Source organism: Scatophagus argus, chromosome 6 (assembly GCF_020382885.2).
Source record: "Scatophagus argus isolate fScaArg1 chromosome 6, fScaArg1.pri, whole genome shotgun sequence".
Classification (NCBI taxonomy): domain Eukaryota; kingdom Metazoa; phylum Chordata; class Actinopteri; family Scatophagidae; genus Scatophagus; species Scatophagus argus.
In genome coordinates, this window is record NC_058498.1 from 23,026,786 (window position 1) to 23,044,104 (window position 17,319).

A 17,319-nucleotide genomic window follows, 5' to 3' on the forward strand; every position below is an offset into this window, starting at 1 on the left:
AAACAGATGCGTTTTCTGATCCGACACCTCCACCAGCAGAACAAGATCACTGGTCAGTGCATTCAAAACTAAACCACTGTTGAAAATAAATTAATTTTACTTTGATTTTTTTTCAGGTTTAGACACTAAAACAAGATGGTTAGGATTACAGACAGATCATGGTAAAAATATGATCATTTTAACCTCACAGATTTAAATACCATTACAGTTCATCAAATTACTGTTTTTCAGACAGCATAAGTGTATTATCTCTTATACTGTTCTGGCCTTCAGACCTGCCCCATGTGAACTCTTTCAATCTGACCTTCTTCTTTTTTCCTCTCATAATCAATGTGACTCTAAAGGGCTTTGTTACTTGATCATAATCATACGCAGCTTTGGGTTGTTACTCACTCTATGTTTAGCACATAGAGAATCTCCTCAAAGAAAAACCTTTCAGTGCACACAGGATGAGCCACAATTTCCAAAAACTTTATTTCCAAACACAGCAAATGTACAGGTTACCCAACATCAGCGTTCTCATCACCTTGCCTCAAGTCTGTGTCAGGCCATAATATTTCATCGTCATCCCACAGTATGTTTGTTCTTGTCAGAATGTTTGAGATAAAATGCCTGTGTGCCTTGGATCGGTTCCTTAGACACATGTTGCCCTTTCATAGTTGCTCTTTTCTTTCTGAGTACCTTTAAAGGTACAGAATGCTGAATATGTTGGTTGCTGTTTGTAAACACACCACTGAAAGGTGCAGGTAGAGAGAAAGAGAATCGTCGAGTCTCGTTCCCAGGTTGTTGGTATTTGACTGTCGTTGACCCCCAGAAACATTCTGAACATTGTAAAATACTAAGAAAATAAAAAAATGCACACAGAGGGCAGGTTCTCTGCAGATACAGACACCACCACCCACTTGTAGTGGATAAGAAATGATAATTGAGAGGGTTATTTTTGAATGAGTCTAGAAATTGTTTAGGAAAATCCTGCAAAGTGTACATTTGAGGCCCCCTGACCAATGCTTCAGCATACCAAGACATGTTGGACATTGCAACAGTTTGGTGAAGGCCCTTTTCTATTCCAGCATGACTGAACCTGATCACATGAATAGGCAAAGATTTCCACAGAAAGATTCCAAAAAACAAACAAAAAAAAGTCTTGTGGAAAGCCTTCTGTGAAAAGTGTAAGCTGTCATAGCTGCAAAGGAGGGGACGAACTCTACTCTCAAGTCTGTCCCAATACTTTTGTCTAAATAGTGTATAGATTAAAATACAATTCAACACTTTAAGATACATCAGTCTGATAAGAACAACCTAAAAATGACAGAAGCCATCTTTGGAAAACAATTATTTGACAAGTACTTTGAGTTTCTAGTTTGACCTATATACCATCCGCTTCCATGAATGGGGATGGGTTTAGGGCCTATCCTGGAGCCAGGCAGCGGGGGTGATCAAGATGTTTTGGCTTGAATGTTTGGGAGCTCTCATGTTGTCCAGCTTTATATACATTCAATGCAGGCACTAAATTTAAAACGCCAACACCATGGCAGTAAATTAGGAAAAGTGTTGTCATTTTTCACACACACACACACACACACACACACACACACACACGCACACAAACACAGCCTCCATGTCAAACCCAACAAGAAGACTCACTCTGACTGTGACGTAGTGTCGCTCTAACCTCTCCTCTTGTGTCCTTGCAGGACATCATTATATTTGCCTCACTATTTGGGAACTGGGATAAGTACTCAAAATAACAGCCAGGGGTTTCAGTGTGTCCACAATGTGCAGAGCAGGCTCAGCTGTGCTCGCTCTCTCTCACCTCAGCTTTTTATTCCTTTTAGCTCTCTCCAAACAGGTACGGCAGCTTTAGAAAAAACAACTTTGGCCACTGTGTCCTTATCTGACACTCATAAACTGAAAAAAGAGTTTGTCTGACATGCCTCTTAACACTTTTGGTGTATTAAGCCATTTAAAACAGTATACTTCAAAACATCAGACGCTTTCAGTGTGTTTGGGCCTTTAGTGTTTGAAGCTTTTGTAGCAGAATCATGTTTCACTTCTTAAACATTCATAAAGTGGACATTACAAAATGGACCTGATAATCAGAACAAGTACATAGTGTAATAGTTTAAAATGGCAAATTGATTCTTTTAAGAAAGACAAGAAAGACACCTTGTAGTACTGCCCCTTTCTTCACAGCATTGCTTAGTGTAATCTGCAGGATACAGCACATAGTCTTCAGAAGCAAAGAATTCAGAGGTCCAAACTGCTGCTACTGTTGTATCTAATCCATTCATTAATCCATATGATTTATTTGTGTTGCATGACATGAGATGGAAATGTAGTAGAATGTAGTGGAATGTTTTGGGAAGCATTAAGCTCTTAAACTAAATGTTTGCATGTTAAATTTACACGTCAATAACCAGTCACCACTAGAGTTGGATTTCTCTTGTGAATGTGAGGACCAATGCTTAATCCCCCACTGCTTTCATTCAGGGACAGAATGCAACACACACACACACGCACACACACCCAGAGCATGGACATGGACAACACAGGCTTGCAGTTGATATTTTCCAGAACAAAGTTTTGAAAATTTACCACAAAAACATGCAACACTGAAGCCCAAATCTGTTCCATCCATTTATCCTGGGAACACAGCAAGTAACAGCCAACATACTGGTTTATTTTTCTTTTGTTTTATCAGCTGAACGTGACAAATCTGTAGTGTGCTAGCCAGCCTGAGCCAACTTACATGATGAGTCATGTAAAATGCTGACAGGACACTTAATATGACTCAGCAGTGTCATTCAAAACAGTTTGTCTGGGCTGCTGGGTTAGATTCTATTCATTACCATGACTCTGACGGAAATCGTCACATGACTTTGGGGTTGTTTACAAAGAAAGCTTATCATGACAAATGCATCGTCACAAGCTGCTAGTATAGACTTACCAAAATAAAGTTGGCTAATTCAAGTGCATATGATTCGCAGGAGAATTCATGTTTTGCCATAAAATGTCGTTTGTGTGTTTGATGAGCGGAGTGAGCAGGTACGCTTGAGCTGCAGGTGGGAGATGGGTACTATTTACATATTCATGAATCTGTGCATACGTATGCATATATGTTATTTTGATGAGCAGAGATGATTTTTTAGGAGTTTAATGCCAGGAAAAGAGCCAGAGCTCTTGTGTTCCATCAGCACTTCCAGAGCATGCTGCTGGATCCAGAGCCAGGTTAGAAAAACTTCCTGCATGGCTGCAAACATAGCCAATCTGTATCCGTTGGATCAGCCTGACCTGAGTGAGTGCACAGGACTCACAGAACCGGATCCACAGGGACAAGATTTTACATTGGTGGAGCTGCTGGACTTGTGCGTGTTAATCTCAGTTACAGTCACGAGTCCTGTGTTCCTGTGGTCTGTTTGGTGCTGTGAGTCCCGTGCACTCACTCGAGGCAGCCTAATCCAACTGATCCAGATCGGCTATGTTTAACGTAGAAATTTTCTAACCCGACTTGGTTGGCTCCCTGAGGATGAATAAGGTAGCCCATGTAATTTATGCTATTTATTGCAACAGCCATTTGCTAACAGTTACTTAGAATGAATGGAGTAGGTTTGAAGTTAGTTGTCAGCAGTAATGTTACATACATTATATTTATGTAATAACCTATTAACTGTTTTTCCCCAAAGACATGACACCACATAGCAATCTAACGTGTAGCTAACATCTTTAGGTGTTACGTTGGAAGCGAACATTCTGTACTGTGCTCTGCTCCAATCTGTTCCCCCATTTTATCAGACAGCGATTTTCCTACTCTGACCTGCTGGACTCTACAGCAACAATTATCCAAAGAATCAGATTAGTTTCTAATGTGAATTCAGTGACTAATCTAAAGCTTCCCGCTTTCCAGGAGCCTCCTATAAGTAGGACAGAAATATACCACACTGTGGTCTGACGCCCCCAGTGATGGGAGCAGGGGTGGAGAGTATCAGAATCAGAATCAGAATCAGCTTTATTGACCAAGTACGTGTGACTATACAAGGAATTTGACTCCGGATTTTTCTCTCTCCTGTGCACCATACAAAATACAAAAAATAAAAACAGAAAAAATAATAAATAATAAAAATAAAAATAAAGTACTTACAAAAAGAAAAAACAAGATATAAATATATGTATGTGTAGTGCAAACAGTGGGATGGTTCATACAATGGCAGGTGGTTTACGGGGAGATCAGGGGGACAGCCTGGGGGAAGAAACTGTTTTTGTGTCTGGTGGTCTTGCCATACAGAGCTCTGTAACGCCTACCAGAGGGAAGCAGAACAAACAGTTTGTGTGCAGGGTGTGAGGGGTCTGCAGTGATGCTTCCTGCCTGTTGCACTGAGTATGTGTCTCTGACAGTATCATAACACATATTTAAGATCTTATGTCTCCTACTGGGACAACATACTGGTAGTATGTGCACTGTCACACACCCAACAGTTATTGAAATCTCCATGAATAAACTTGGGTGCATCAGTTAAGATTAACACAAATAAAGAGGAGGAGGAATTTATTTTCAGCTTCTTCAGTCAAGGAAAAAAATGCCACCTTTACATTTGTATTTCTCCTCATCCCTTTGACTTTGTGATTTATTAATAACAACAAAGATTCTCTGCCGTATTGTGTCACACAGTCTGAACCCTGGCCACACTGTTCAGTGCTTGGGTAAGAAAAGTGTGCAAAACCACTGCAAAAGTTCCAGTTACACTCCGCAGAGCTGCACCCATGGCTGTTACTTCAGCGCTAGCAAGATGCCACGTAAAAACAACAATCACATCTACATACACTCACATACACTCAGCTTTGACACTCAAATGCCTGGGTTGACACGCAGCAGGGCAGGCAAAGCGCAGCGCCCAGAAAAGCAATGGCTATCTGGGTTCTGTATGTGAATTTCAGTTGGATTATGTGAGCTGCAAATGTTATTTCTTCACAGTGACAAAATTTCATTCTGATGTGCTTGGCAGCACTACACTTGTGGCCTGCATTTTGAGGCCTGAAAGGTTAATCCTTGAACAATGCATTTTAGGACAGAGTGAAATATAGGTGGATATAGGTGACAGTAAATTTCACCAGTTGATGATTTTTTAACAATCTGCTTCATTACGTACAACAATCCTCAACAGTCTGGTGACAAAAAGTGATGAATAATTAAATTCTCACTCATAACACTGACAATTACATTTTTTTGACACTTAAAAAATCACAGTGAGCAAACTGACATTCAAAAGATTTTTTTTTTTATGGCACTTCACATCTTTTTGTTTGTCACATGTCGAGTTTGCATGTTCTGTCCATGTTTGCATGGGCTTCTTCTGCATCTTCCAGCTTCCATACACAGTCATGCAAGGTTCATAAATCACCCATAGGTGTGTGACCGTGAATGGTCCCTTGTCTATGTGTCAAACCTATAATCCACTGGTGATCTGTTCAGTGTGAACCTCACCTCCCACTCAGTGTCAGCAAGGAGAAAAGGATAAGAAGTTATATGGATAATGGATGGATGGAGACAGACGTCAGTACCTGGATACAACGAGAGGGAGAATTAACATTTTCAGCATCCTCATCAGCAGTTCTCCAGGAAACTGGAAGTACTTCACCTCCTGCCAGAAAGAAAATAGAAGAAATAACGGTCATTAGAAATTTGAGGGCCATTATATAGCTAGTGAAACACAATGTTCAAAAAAATCAGATGTCAAAAAATAATGAAACAGGAATAGAGGATTGTTAAGATGTTCAGAACCGTACTGGAGATGAAAATGAGCATACTGACTGCAACAGCACGAAAAGACTGGACTATTCTTCTTCATCTTTTGGCCGTTCTCCTGAGTTGGTCAATATGAGCAACAACTGACCTAATAACATTCAGAAAATGTATTTACCACAGAGATATATTGTTTGTTTGTTTGTTTTTTTTATTTACAGTGGAACCTATATACTTAATTTAACAACATCACAAATACCTAGCATAATCATAGTGTCTAGTGTTACATAGTGTTATTTTACAACGCACATCTATTTATACATTTTCAACATTCATTTTCAGTTGTTTTGCAAACATTTTAGCCTCTTTTTTTTCTTCCACATTATAGTGATCATTAATTGCAACCTGATGGGCATAACTTGATGGGCATATCCTGAACCCGCACTGGCAAGCTTAGTTTTTGCAGTTCACACAGTAGCATTTATTTGGAGATTATTTCTGGCCACCTGACAAATGTAAATGCAATCCTTACTCTCCTGTGAGCTCAGAGTTAGCCCCCGCTTTCAACTTAAACTGTGTGAATTTACCTCAGACATCTCTCATGGCCCAACCTGCATGTGTTACTATGTGTTTTCCATGCATTACAATTTAGATTTTTTGCCACATCAGTCTCAACTTTTCAGACTTCCTACACTTAGCTAATAGCTAAATGACATTTTCTCATTTTGAGATCCATGATTTTGTGCATGGCCCTTGTTCAATAAAGACAATCAAGAATCTGTGTAAATAAATCAATAAAAAAAAACAACTTTAATGCCTGTGGCTGCAATGCTGCTTCTCTACTGGAGGTCCTCTCCAACCACAATTTTTGGAAAAAAAAAATGTTTACTTCCTATATTAGTACTGGAAGTGGAGGTGTGGTCTTGTTTATACTAAAATATTCCAAGTGACTTAATCCACACTTATACACCCACACAAGGTGTGAATGACTTCTTTTCCATTTCAAGTGCACTATTATAAAGTTCTATGTTTTGCAAGGCTATGCCTCTTTTACTTCTTGTCTTTATACAGATTGCATCTTAGTCAGTGGTCCCACCTAACTCTGGTCCAGTGTTGGTATGAAATACTGATGAGCTTCATTGACTGGCTAACAGGATAAAGTGAATTATAGGAAAATGATTGCCCATGGCATATGAGACAAGTTTGATTACCTGCAGCCTGAGCAAATAAGTACATGTAACAGCTGCCACTGCCTTACATAACATAACAATACAACAAAAATAACTTTGTGGACTATTTCAAGTCACGTTCTTGTTAGCTAAATAAGCTTAACTACAAAATTGAGGTACTTGTACTTAGGCATTTATATTTTCTACTACTTTCTACCTCCACTACTTCTACTCCATTACATCTCAGAGGTAAATAATGTACTTTTTACTGGAATACATGGCTTTGATTACTAGCTGCACGTTCAAATTAACAATACGAAATTGTACGAAATAATTAATAAATAAACTGTGATCTTACTATGTCATATCAAGGTTTAATTTGTCTCCAGGGGAAAATGCAAAGCTACAGCAGTATCTATAGTAATACATAAAATATATCCACATTTACTGACAGCATTAAAGCAATGAACATGCATCAATAATTATTCTAATACAATAATATAATGTATATTATTCTGAAATGAGCCTTTCTGTGTAATGAGTACATTTACTTTTGGCAACTTAAGTATATTGTGATACACTAGTACTTTTGTACTTTTACTTAAGCAACATTTTCAATGGTTTATGTGAATAAACCATATATATGAATCAACTATGGTGTGGAAGCATAAGTCCTCTTTTAGCACCATCAAACACAGTAAACACAGTTGCATGACTCTATAGGCTGTATAGGCACCACTGTTTTTCATAGTGTATGGAAAGTATGTGGTTGAGTTGCTTTCATAAGAAAAAGATGTTGTGTTACAGAGCTTGAATAAAAGGGTAACCCTGAATAAAATACAAATTTAAGAATGCAAAAATGCAAACCACAACATCATCATACTGTGTGACGGACAGATGTGTTGATCACTCGACTATAATTTGATTTGAAGAAAGTGGGGGAAGTTCAATACAACATATCATGATATTTTGCATGGCAATATTGTATTGATACACAGAAGCCAAATATCTATCTTGTGTTATATGAATTATTCATATTAAAATACAAATTAAACATTTCAGAATTAATTTCTTTTACATACTTCCCTGTCATTATAGTGGCTTCACGTTTGTACAAGTTGCATTGTTCAATGTCCTGTACAGTAGTTCTTGTTTGCAGACCGTAGGGCCATTTAGATTGTAATACAAACAGTTAGACTTACTTTATTAGATGGCAACATAGCAACACTTTGCATATCACAAAATGTATCAAATCACAGTAATATTGTATTGTGACCTTAGCACAGTGGGGCCTAAATTGAGTCCCACCCACAGTGAAAACTAGACTTTGTTGTATGGTCCAGTTGCTGTCCTCTGTTTCTCACTATGCTGTGTGCCAGAGACTTGCACAGACTTCCTGCCAATGGATGTAGCAGTAATTTATAGAGAAGACAGGTAAATCTTGGAGAGCAGCCATAAAACATCACAGATAAAACTCCAGTAACATGTTTCCAAAGCCCAGGAGTTTTGGGTGACAGTTTACAGATCTCACAGGGGTTTCGTGTGTTTGTGTCAATGTTCAATACTGGCATCCATCCAGAGCAGTGGTGGACAGCTGTTTTCTATCAACTATGCACTTCCATCCCATGCAGCCAAACCTCCACTCTGTTACAATGAACTCTGGCTGGAACATCAGGGAGTGTGAAGTAGAGCAGAGGGACCACACATTAGAGAAAGGTTTGCAAACAAAAAGAATTTGTCCTCCAATCTGACAATGAAAGGAACTGATTGAGCTAATGGGAAAGGCTACTGTACATGTCACACCTTCTGCCACTACAGTTCTTGTGAAGAGAAGAGAAGAGAAATATGCATGGAGCCAAATTCAGACAAAATCTTGAAGAGCATCTACTAAAGTGCCCGGTTTCACAGATGGCTGTACATCTAAGTGATGTTCTAACAGGTCAGTGACCCAAAGCAAACAGCTACACTGACTGCAGTGACTTTAAAAATGGTCTGTGTCAGCATGTCCCCACCAAATTCCAAGCTTAATTCCAATGAAAATTGGTAGGATGACACGAGGACAACACTTAACAGGCATTAACCACCCGAGTAAGTAAATTTTAAGCAATATGTGGTTATATAAAAGATATCAGCATATCTATAAAAGATCTCTTTCACATAGTGTTGTATTCATGCTCATAATCTCCACTGGGGACACGTCCCCCCGGACATTTCGATATGACATTCAAGTTATCCCATACAGTAGCTTATTTTAGTTTATAAAAACATAGATTAAGTAAGACTTGTCTGTCTACACATACAGTAGGAAATGTTTGTCATTAGCTACTGAGGTGGGATGAACAAGAGGCAGTGGCTGGGACACCAGCACATCTTGTTACAATGCAGTGCTCTGCTGAGAAACATTTCTCATCCGCCTAAACACCACAGCAAACCAAGTACACCCCACCATAGCAACAGCATTCCTTGATGCCAGGATAACCCAAGCAGAATAATGCACCCCATGACAACAAAGACCTTGAGGTGTCGATCAGGTCCCCAAACTGCCCAGACCTCAAGCTGATGAAGCATCTATGAGATGCACTGGAACTATAGAGGCTCCACCACGCAATTCACCGGACTCAAATCAGCCAAAACATTAAAACATCATTGTGGCTGATTGGTGTATACAAGTTGTGTGTTGTATAGAGCTGATGTGAGTGAGAGTGAGGTTAGGGATGTCAGGGGAGATGGGAGGACGGTGGATTGAGGGGCTGCAGGCCGAGGTGGGTGCATAATGACAGCTAAAGAGCTTTTCTGTTGGGCATTAAGTGGAGAGAGCTTAGTTTGCTGTATAAGAGCAGGATCAGCACTCACATACAGCCCACAGAGAAGGTTTGTCTCCGCTCTGCTCATCTTACACTTGTGTGTAGGCTATATATTTACCTTCATATGTGTGTAAGTGAGTCAACATGAAGCACCAGAATGTAATAAAACACCATCTTTTACAACTTTTACTCCAACATAAATTATTCATCTTCAGAAATCCAAAACAAGCTTTTCACTTTTGATCAGATGGTACTTTTTTCAGTGAGACTCTGTAACTTGTAAAAGTACAAATAGAACATGCTTCCTTCCCATACAGATGAGAAAGTAGATTTATAAGGAATAAAACTCGTCCCTCCAGCATACTTTGAGGCTAGAGTGTTACTGGTCTGGTATCACCATTAATTTACGGTGCTATTATGCCAACTAATGCTAACAAATTGGCCCCCAATGCCAATACAACGAAGCAATATCTATTTAAAGCTTTCTAACGTCATCTTCCATAAGCTAACTGGTCACTCCAGACCAAGTAAGGCTGTGGCAATGAAACTTGCAGTGGTTTGACTTGTGCAGGTGATTCATTGCTTATTAATAAGCTGTTTCTTGTTAGAAGAAGAATGTTTGATGTTCAGATGTTTCACAGTGTGCTTTAGAAATTTCAGTTGTTTTCAGTGGTGAGACGGTGGTAAGCTAGCTTAAGTCAAACCACTAAAACTCATGCTGCTTATGTAATCTGTGTTATAAATCTCTGACAGACTTCATACTTCCCATGCAGCACCACAAAGAGAGATACTATCTAACTATCATCCTCCATTGTACAATTTCCAATTGTAATTTATTTCCAACAACCTGACAAAACAATGGCTCTGAGATTTCATGACTGAGCAAACCTTGGAGAGTTTTCCTGAGTGGGGTTTCAGGAAGGAGTGTTGTTGGGAATGGAATAAACTAGGATTCAAGGATTCAAGGATTCAAGGAGCTTTATTGTCATTTCACACACGTAGAACATGAGTGGAACGAAATTAGTTTCCCCGGTCCCAGTATAAGCCCACTTGCCTAACAATAATAAATATAAATATACACAACGCTATATAATATAAAAACAGGGGAATATAAGAGAAAACAGTAGATGATATAAACACCAGTGTAAACAGTATAAACAGTAGTGCAAATGGCTGACAGGGTAGTGCAAAATGACCGTAACTACTGCCTGAAACAGTTTTTTACCCCAAAAACTGTGGGGTAAAAGGTGATGTTGATGTTGGCAAGATGAGTCCTGTCCCAGTGAGTCATTTACTCCTAAAAGTAAAAATGGCCTATGTGCATATATAAAGACAAAAGTATTCAGACACACCTTTTTATGGTGCTCTTATTCAGGGGTTGGACTGGGCTCCTGCCTTCCAGTGAAGGGAAATCTTACCAAGACATGCTGGACAATACTGTGCTTCCAACTTTGTGGCAACAGTTTGGTGACGGCCCTTTTCTATTCCAGCATGACTGTGCCCCAGTGCACAAAGCAAAGTCCATAAAGACATGGTTGGATGAGTTTGGTGTGGAAGAACTTGAATGGCCCGCACAGAGCCTTGACATCAACCCCATAGAATTGAAAATGGTGACATACTGACATTCTCTCTCTCTCTACCACACACACACACGCACACAAACATACAAACTGATGATGCGGCTGTGTGAGCCCTTGTTTCATCTGCCAGGCTCTGCTCCTCATTAAAGTGCCCAAGTGAATCAGGCAGACTTGTGATTTAGTCTGGATTGTGGTCTGTCACAAATGGCTGTTACACTACTTTTATTTACCCGCAACTGTGGCTGGTTGGGTGAGAGAGTGCAAATTTTGAATTCTGGATCTTGTCAAGGTCACAACTGATTTGAGTTCTTTAAAAAATACATCCCTCTGTCATCTGTCAGCCTTCAGTAGAGAGAATTTTGCTCAGTTTACTCTCCCCCATGCTTATTTTCACTTGAACGTCAATTTCAAGTCCTCTATGCTTTTTTCTGTTATGATTTCTTTTGATTTTAAACCATCATTTACCAACAATAACAATCATTTTTATAAAATAAAAAAAACAACAACAATATTATTGACCATTTTGATAGAGTGTGAAAATGCAGAAAAGTTTACTTGGGAAAACAAAAAAAAAAATAAATAACAGAGAAACTACACAATTCACATCATGACGAGCAAGCAACATAAGAATGTCTTCAAGAAGTTTCATCTTTAGTGGGAGAATATTCCTAAATATTCTTATTGCTGGCTATGGAATTTACAGAGAAAACATTTTCAAGGCTGGACACCAGCAGTGAATGCATCAACAGCCATTTAAAACCGAGAGATTGTTTGATCCAATACATGATTGATTTTTATCGCCCTGCTGTTGTACCCCAGCAAACTGAAAATGATTTCAGTTAAGTAAATCTATGTTGCCTGAGCTCATCAAGGTGATCTCAGCATATAGAAGATAATGATTACAATATATTATAGATGGAACTGACAGTAAGTCACTGTTCACCAGAAGCACCAAGGTACAAGCTCCCATGACAAACACACACACATGTGGCGGATGACTGGATCTTAAGAATGTGACTTGACCAAAATCTAAAGCATTGCCATCACTGACATAATTCTATAGAAAAACTGAATCAGCCTCAGCTTTGCTTCTTACATATTCCTCGTTGGATAGCATATAAAAAGTATCCTCCTGTAAACAAGATAGATCAAAAAAAAAAAAAAAAAAAAAAAATCAGACAAAAAGAATTTACTCTATAACCTATCAAGTCTATTACAGCTTTTCGGGCAGCTGTAGTGGGGGTTGTACTGGTTTGTAATGCTTGTCTATTTTGGTTGGTGAAGGACAAAACTAATGCAATTTGAAAAATGAAAAATATCTTATATTGGGTTATCTGGGTTGTTTGGATGGCAAGTACTTGTTGTCTTCCAGACTGCAGGAAACAGATGCATGTATGTCTAATTGTCTGTTGTCTATGACTTCTTTTCTCTGGACTCTAGGAGGAGTGGAGGGTTGACAAGGAATAAACAAATAAATCTTCATTTCATTTTTGAGTGGTTGGAAACTTTTAAGCAGTAACACTTATGCACCTTACAGCTCACCGAAATAGAAACAATAAACTGTATACTCAGTGGCCTCTTTATGAGTTATGTATGTACAGTTTAGTGTATTCCAATACAGCCGCTCTGCTGTAATGTCTGCTTATACGGTACCTGTTAATTAGCCCCCTTGTGTTCACACCAAAGATAAAGCCATATTTTCACAATCATATACAAAGCAAATGCAAAGTGTAATCATGTGAGTTGAAAATATTCAGCTTGAGCTTTGCAGAGTGTTGTGTGGGGAGGATCAAGTGGAATGGGGACACAGGAGCTGCTGAGACTTGGGAAGCTCTGGAGGAGAGATCTGGAGGCAGAGCTGGAGCTTCTGGGGGAATAAACAACCAGATTCTGCTCTAATATGAAACAGAGTTCAGTTGATTTTTTAAGATTTTGGGATTAAAAAAATATATCTATCTTCACTGTTGTTTCTGAACCTGTCTGCAGCAAAATGCTGCAGTATCATGTAACGCAACTAGTCTGACTTTGTCCTTGGTCACTGCTAACTTGAGGGGAAATTAACTTTACTTCACGCATGTTCATGGCCAAGTCAAAAATTGGCTTTTTTGTCTGTGTGGAATTTGATGTTATATTGAAGGACAAAACAGTCTAATTGCCAGTTCATCAAATACTGACCATCTGTGGTGGCGATGCACGGAATCAACTGTCTCCGTTAATAGTTTTTCAACACACAGATAATATTTGAATGGACTTTTCCCGGTTTGCCCAGTCATGGATGTTAATTCAATCATATGTTAGTAAATTGTATTTAGTAGTACCATGGTATGTATTTGATTTCATCAGCTTAGTGATGTATTAAGCTGACTTGCATTATGTCAAGAGATATTGCTAATAATCTGGCCCCCTTATGCATATAAATGGTTTGCAGTAATGAAGTACAGCCCCATTTTAACTATAACCCCAGTAAGAAACATCATGGAATCTACCAACAATGGTCACCAAAGACCAACATTCTAAACTTTGTTAAGGTAGAATTTGTGGCAGAGCTTCTCTGTTGAATTGCATCAGATTGTGCAGGTGGATCTATAAAGATAAATAAAAGGAATATGGCACATGTGTGAATCCTGCCTAAAGCAGACCGTCCTCACAAAGTAAGTGACAGTGCAAGAAGGAGAGCAGTGAGGGAGTCCACCAAGACTACTCTGAAGGAGCTGGAAGCTTCAGCAGCTGAGATGGGAGACACTCTGCATTAAACAACTGTTGCCTCAGTTCTTCACCAGTCAAAGTTTTAAGAAGTTTTAAGGGAAAAAGCCACTTTAAGAAAGCTCATATTAAATCTCAATTAGTTCTCTCAAATGCATGTGGGAGACTCCAAGTTCAACTGGAAGAAGGTTCTTTGGTCTGATGAGACCAAAATGGAGCTTTTAGGCCACCAGAGAAGACACTATACTGGCAGACAACAAACACTGCACATTGCACAGAAACACAACATCCCCAAGCATCATGACGTGAGGATGTTTCTCAGCAGCAGGCCCTGGAGGGCTTAAAATGATTGCAGCAAAATAAAGGGAAATCAGGGAGGACAATCTGATTCAGTCTGCGACAGAACGAATACTTGGGAGAGGGTTTACCTTCCAGCAACATAATGACCTGAGTCATTTAAACTCTGTGTGGTTTTGTGTGGATATTGTTTAGCACGTAAAAATAAGTTCCATATTTTTTAATGAATGTTCTTATTTTAATTTGGGCTAATCCCTGAACATTCTGCTACTCCGCTGTGTAATTTCTTATCAGAAATAAGTCATTTAATAAAAAAAACTAAACCTTATTTCTTTACTAACGCCAGGCATCCATGCACACACACGCATACACACACAGTTTCCTCTCTGTGCTCTTGACCGTCTGGGGAGCTACACAGTAAATGGTTTGAAAACATAAAGGTCTGTGCCTCCTGTGTACCTTGTCATGTGTCACAATGACAGGCACTCTTATTTGATGTACAATTAGAGAAGGCATTTGTTTGATTGGATTGTAATCCCTATTGTGAGAGTAAAGGAGCTACAAGCTATTTTTAGGCCTATTTGAGAATATGACAGAGCTTTAGTCAGAGGATGAGAAAGAAAAGGCTGCATTTTGTTTATGGGCCCCCCTCCATAAAGCTGCTTGGGGGGTTTACAACAATGTGCTGAAGCTGTGACATGTACTAACTAGGGTTAGCCTGGATTTGTACATTGATGTTTTCTGTGTATCTTTTAATCAATCAAAACAGACACACTTCACTGTGTGAAACCCCAGTTAGAGCCAAAGTCAATACCTCCTAAAAATACAGCACTGGACGGCTGTAAAGGTACAGTGCATTTAATGTTTCACTTTTGTGAATTGTTAATGTTAAAAATGTTTCAACTCTGATCTATTTTGGTATATTGTTGTGTGGACGGACTGTAACACCCAGAGGGTATTTTGTACTCAATGTTAAAATTGACCACAAATCAAAACACCCAAATGCACAACTCTGGAAAAACTCATGGTACTTCATTTCCTGAAAAGAAAAAACAAAACAAACAAACCCAATGAGCGAAACAAAAAGCAAAGTCCAAAAGGCGAGCAAGAGATTAAAAAAAAACCCAAGAAGACAAACATGAAAGATTGCTGGAACAAATGGCAGGGTTTATATAGAGGAGGTAACAAGATACAGGTGAAACCAATGAGGGGCGTGAGACACAGAGAAATGAACACAACAAAGAACTGAAAAATTTAAAACAGGAAAGACCAAAACAAAAGCACAACTAAGAAACAGGAGCTATATCACTAAGCAGACAGTAACAATAGTCAGTTACAATACATGTACAATTACATCAAATGGATGTATTTTAGTTGTTCTGTGCAGCATTCCAGACACACTGTCCACACTGTCCCAGTTGTCTCATATACTGGGAAAATTTGGGATTCTCCACATTAAAGTCGAGGGTCTAAAATGTGTTTGGCTGTGTAATGAGTTTGTGATGACTGCCCCAACAGCAAGTTGATGCTTGTTTAGTTTGTTTTTTTAACAGATCACACTTCCAGTGCTGTTAATGTTTTAGACTTTAAAATTGTGATTTTCAGCTTTGAGGGAGCTTTTCAAAGAAAAAAAAATACAGTTGTACAGTTGTCTTGAAGTCAACTGGCGGTCTACACCGGGTTACAATGCAATAATAAAATCATCATCTTTTCAAAATAGAGGCCAAGGTTATGTTCATCAATATATTACCTACTCAAAAGTCTGTAATTTGGTCCCATCCTGTAATGTCATGAATGGAAATAAATGGCTGCCTGGAAGGATAAAAAAAACATGCTCAAACTACAGTTGTCAAAGAAGCACTCAGAAGCACTTGTAATGATAATAATTGCAGAGGTCAGCACTAATATGCAGTCCAGTGTCAGTGTGAACCAGGGGAAAAAGGCAGGAAAACACAAGAGGCCATATGGAGTTTAAGCTCCATATATGTTAGGGGCACAGGAAAAAGATTCTCTAACAAAGCCTTTCTTCTGCCTGCATGACGTCACACTTGGCCAGGAGGAGGAGACAGACTGACCTGCTCTGTGAGACGTCGTGTCCTCAGGAAGAATCCTAAAAGACACCCAATGACCACAGCCAGCACCGACATGATGAGGAGCCCATTCTGTTTGCAGACGTTCTTCACCCTCAGCCACGCTGCATCCAGAACCACGGCCATTGCGAGTTACCCGTTCTGTCCTACTAGCAACCCATAAATGTACCCAACCCAATGCCTAAAATCCAAGTAAGAGGATGCAAATGAAAGCAAAAAAAGGAAAAAAAATAGATGAAGAAAATCTTCAGGACCAGATGAGGCGCTGTGTGAAATATCCAATCCTTGTCGATGTTTTAAAGAACCGCTGGGCTTAGCATCTCTCTTGTCCTCTCACGGCGACAATCTGCACTAAGCTAAGAAGATCCTCTCACTTTCCATGCTTCCCCTTCTGCCCTGCTCCACCCATCTGCTGACCCACCGCCAGGGGGATGGAACAGCTGGCAGCCATGTCCCTGGCGGTTAACATCACCAATCCTGTTAGTGTACTGCTGTATTAAACAGGTCTGAGGAATGATTAAAGACCCATGAACAGTCTGAAAAAGGTTAGCAGTGCAGAGCAACCTCATGGGCCTTCTGAAGAGACAGCAGGATAGATAGACAGATAGATAGATAGATAGAATAGATAGATAGATAGATAGATAGATAGACAGATAGATAGATAGATACTTTATTTTATTATTCATTTATTATTTTTATTATTCAATCGAGAGAATGATGTCTAAAAGAACTAAACCTAGGACATAATGGTTTACTGTTACCATAGGTAATATAGACTCACTTAATAGGTGATATTGTTAGTGTTTTTATGTTTATTTGGATCTACATTATTGCATTTTTAAATATTAGGGACAATAGAAATTTGCACACCTTACTGCTATTTATATAACATAATCTACACTCACCCTAATCTTGATGGTATCTCTCACTTGTCTTTAA

At 39.1% G+C, this 17,319-nt stretch overlaps 1 protein-coding gene across 1 annotated transcript in view; it reads right to left on the minus strand.

Moving 5' to 3' along the window:
* Positions 1-16,692, minus strand: part of slc1a7b (solute carrier family 1 member 7b) — a 28,128-nt gene extending 11,436 nt beyond the window's left edge. The window contains exons 1-2 of the mRNA XM_046392193.1: positions 16,366-16,692; positions 5,557-5,636 (exon numbers count right to left, since the gene is read on the minus strand). Of these exons, the coding sequence (XP_046248149.1) occupies positions 5,557-5,636; positions 16,366-16,506 (221 nt within the window). The 5' untranslated portion in view covers positions 16,507-16,692. The remainder of the gene's footprint in view (positions 1-5,556; positions 5,637-16,365) is intronic.
* Between the last annotated feature and the right edge of the window lie 627 nt (positions 16,693-17,319).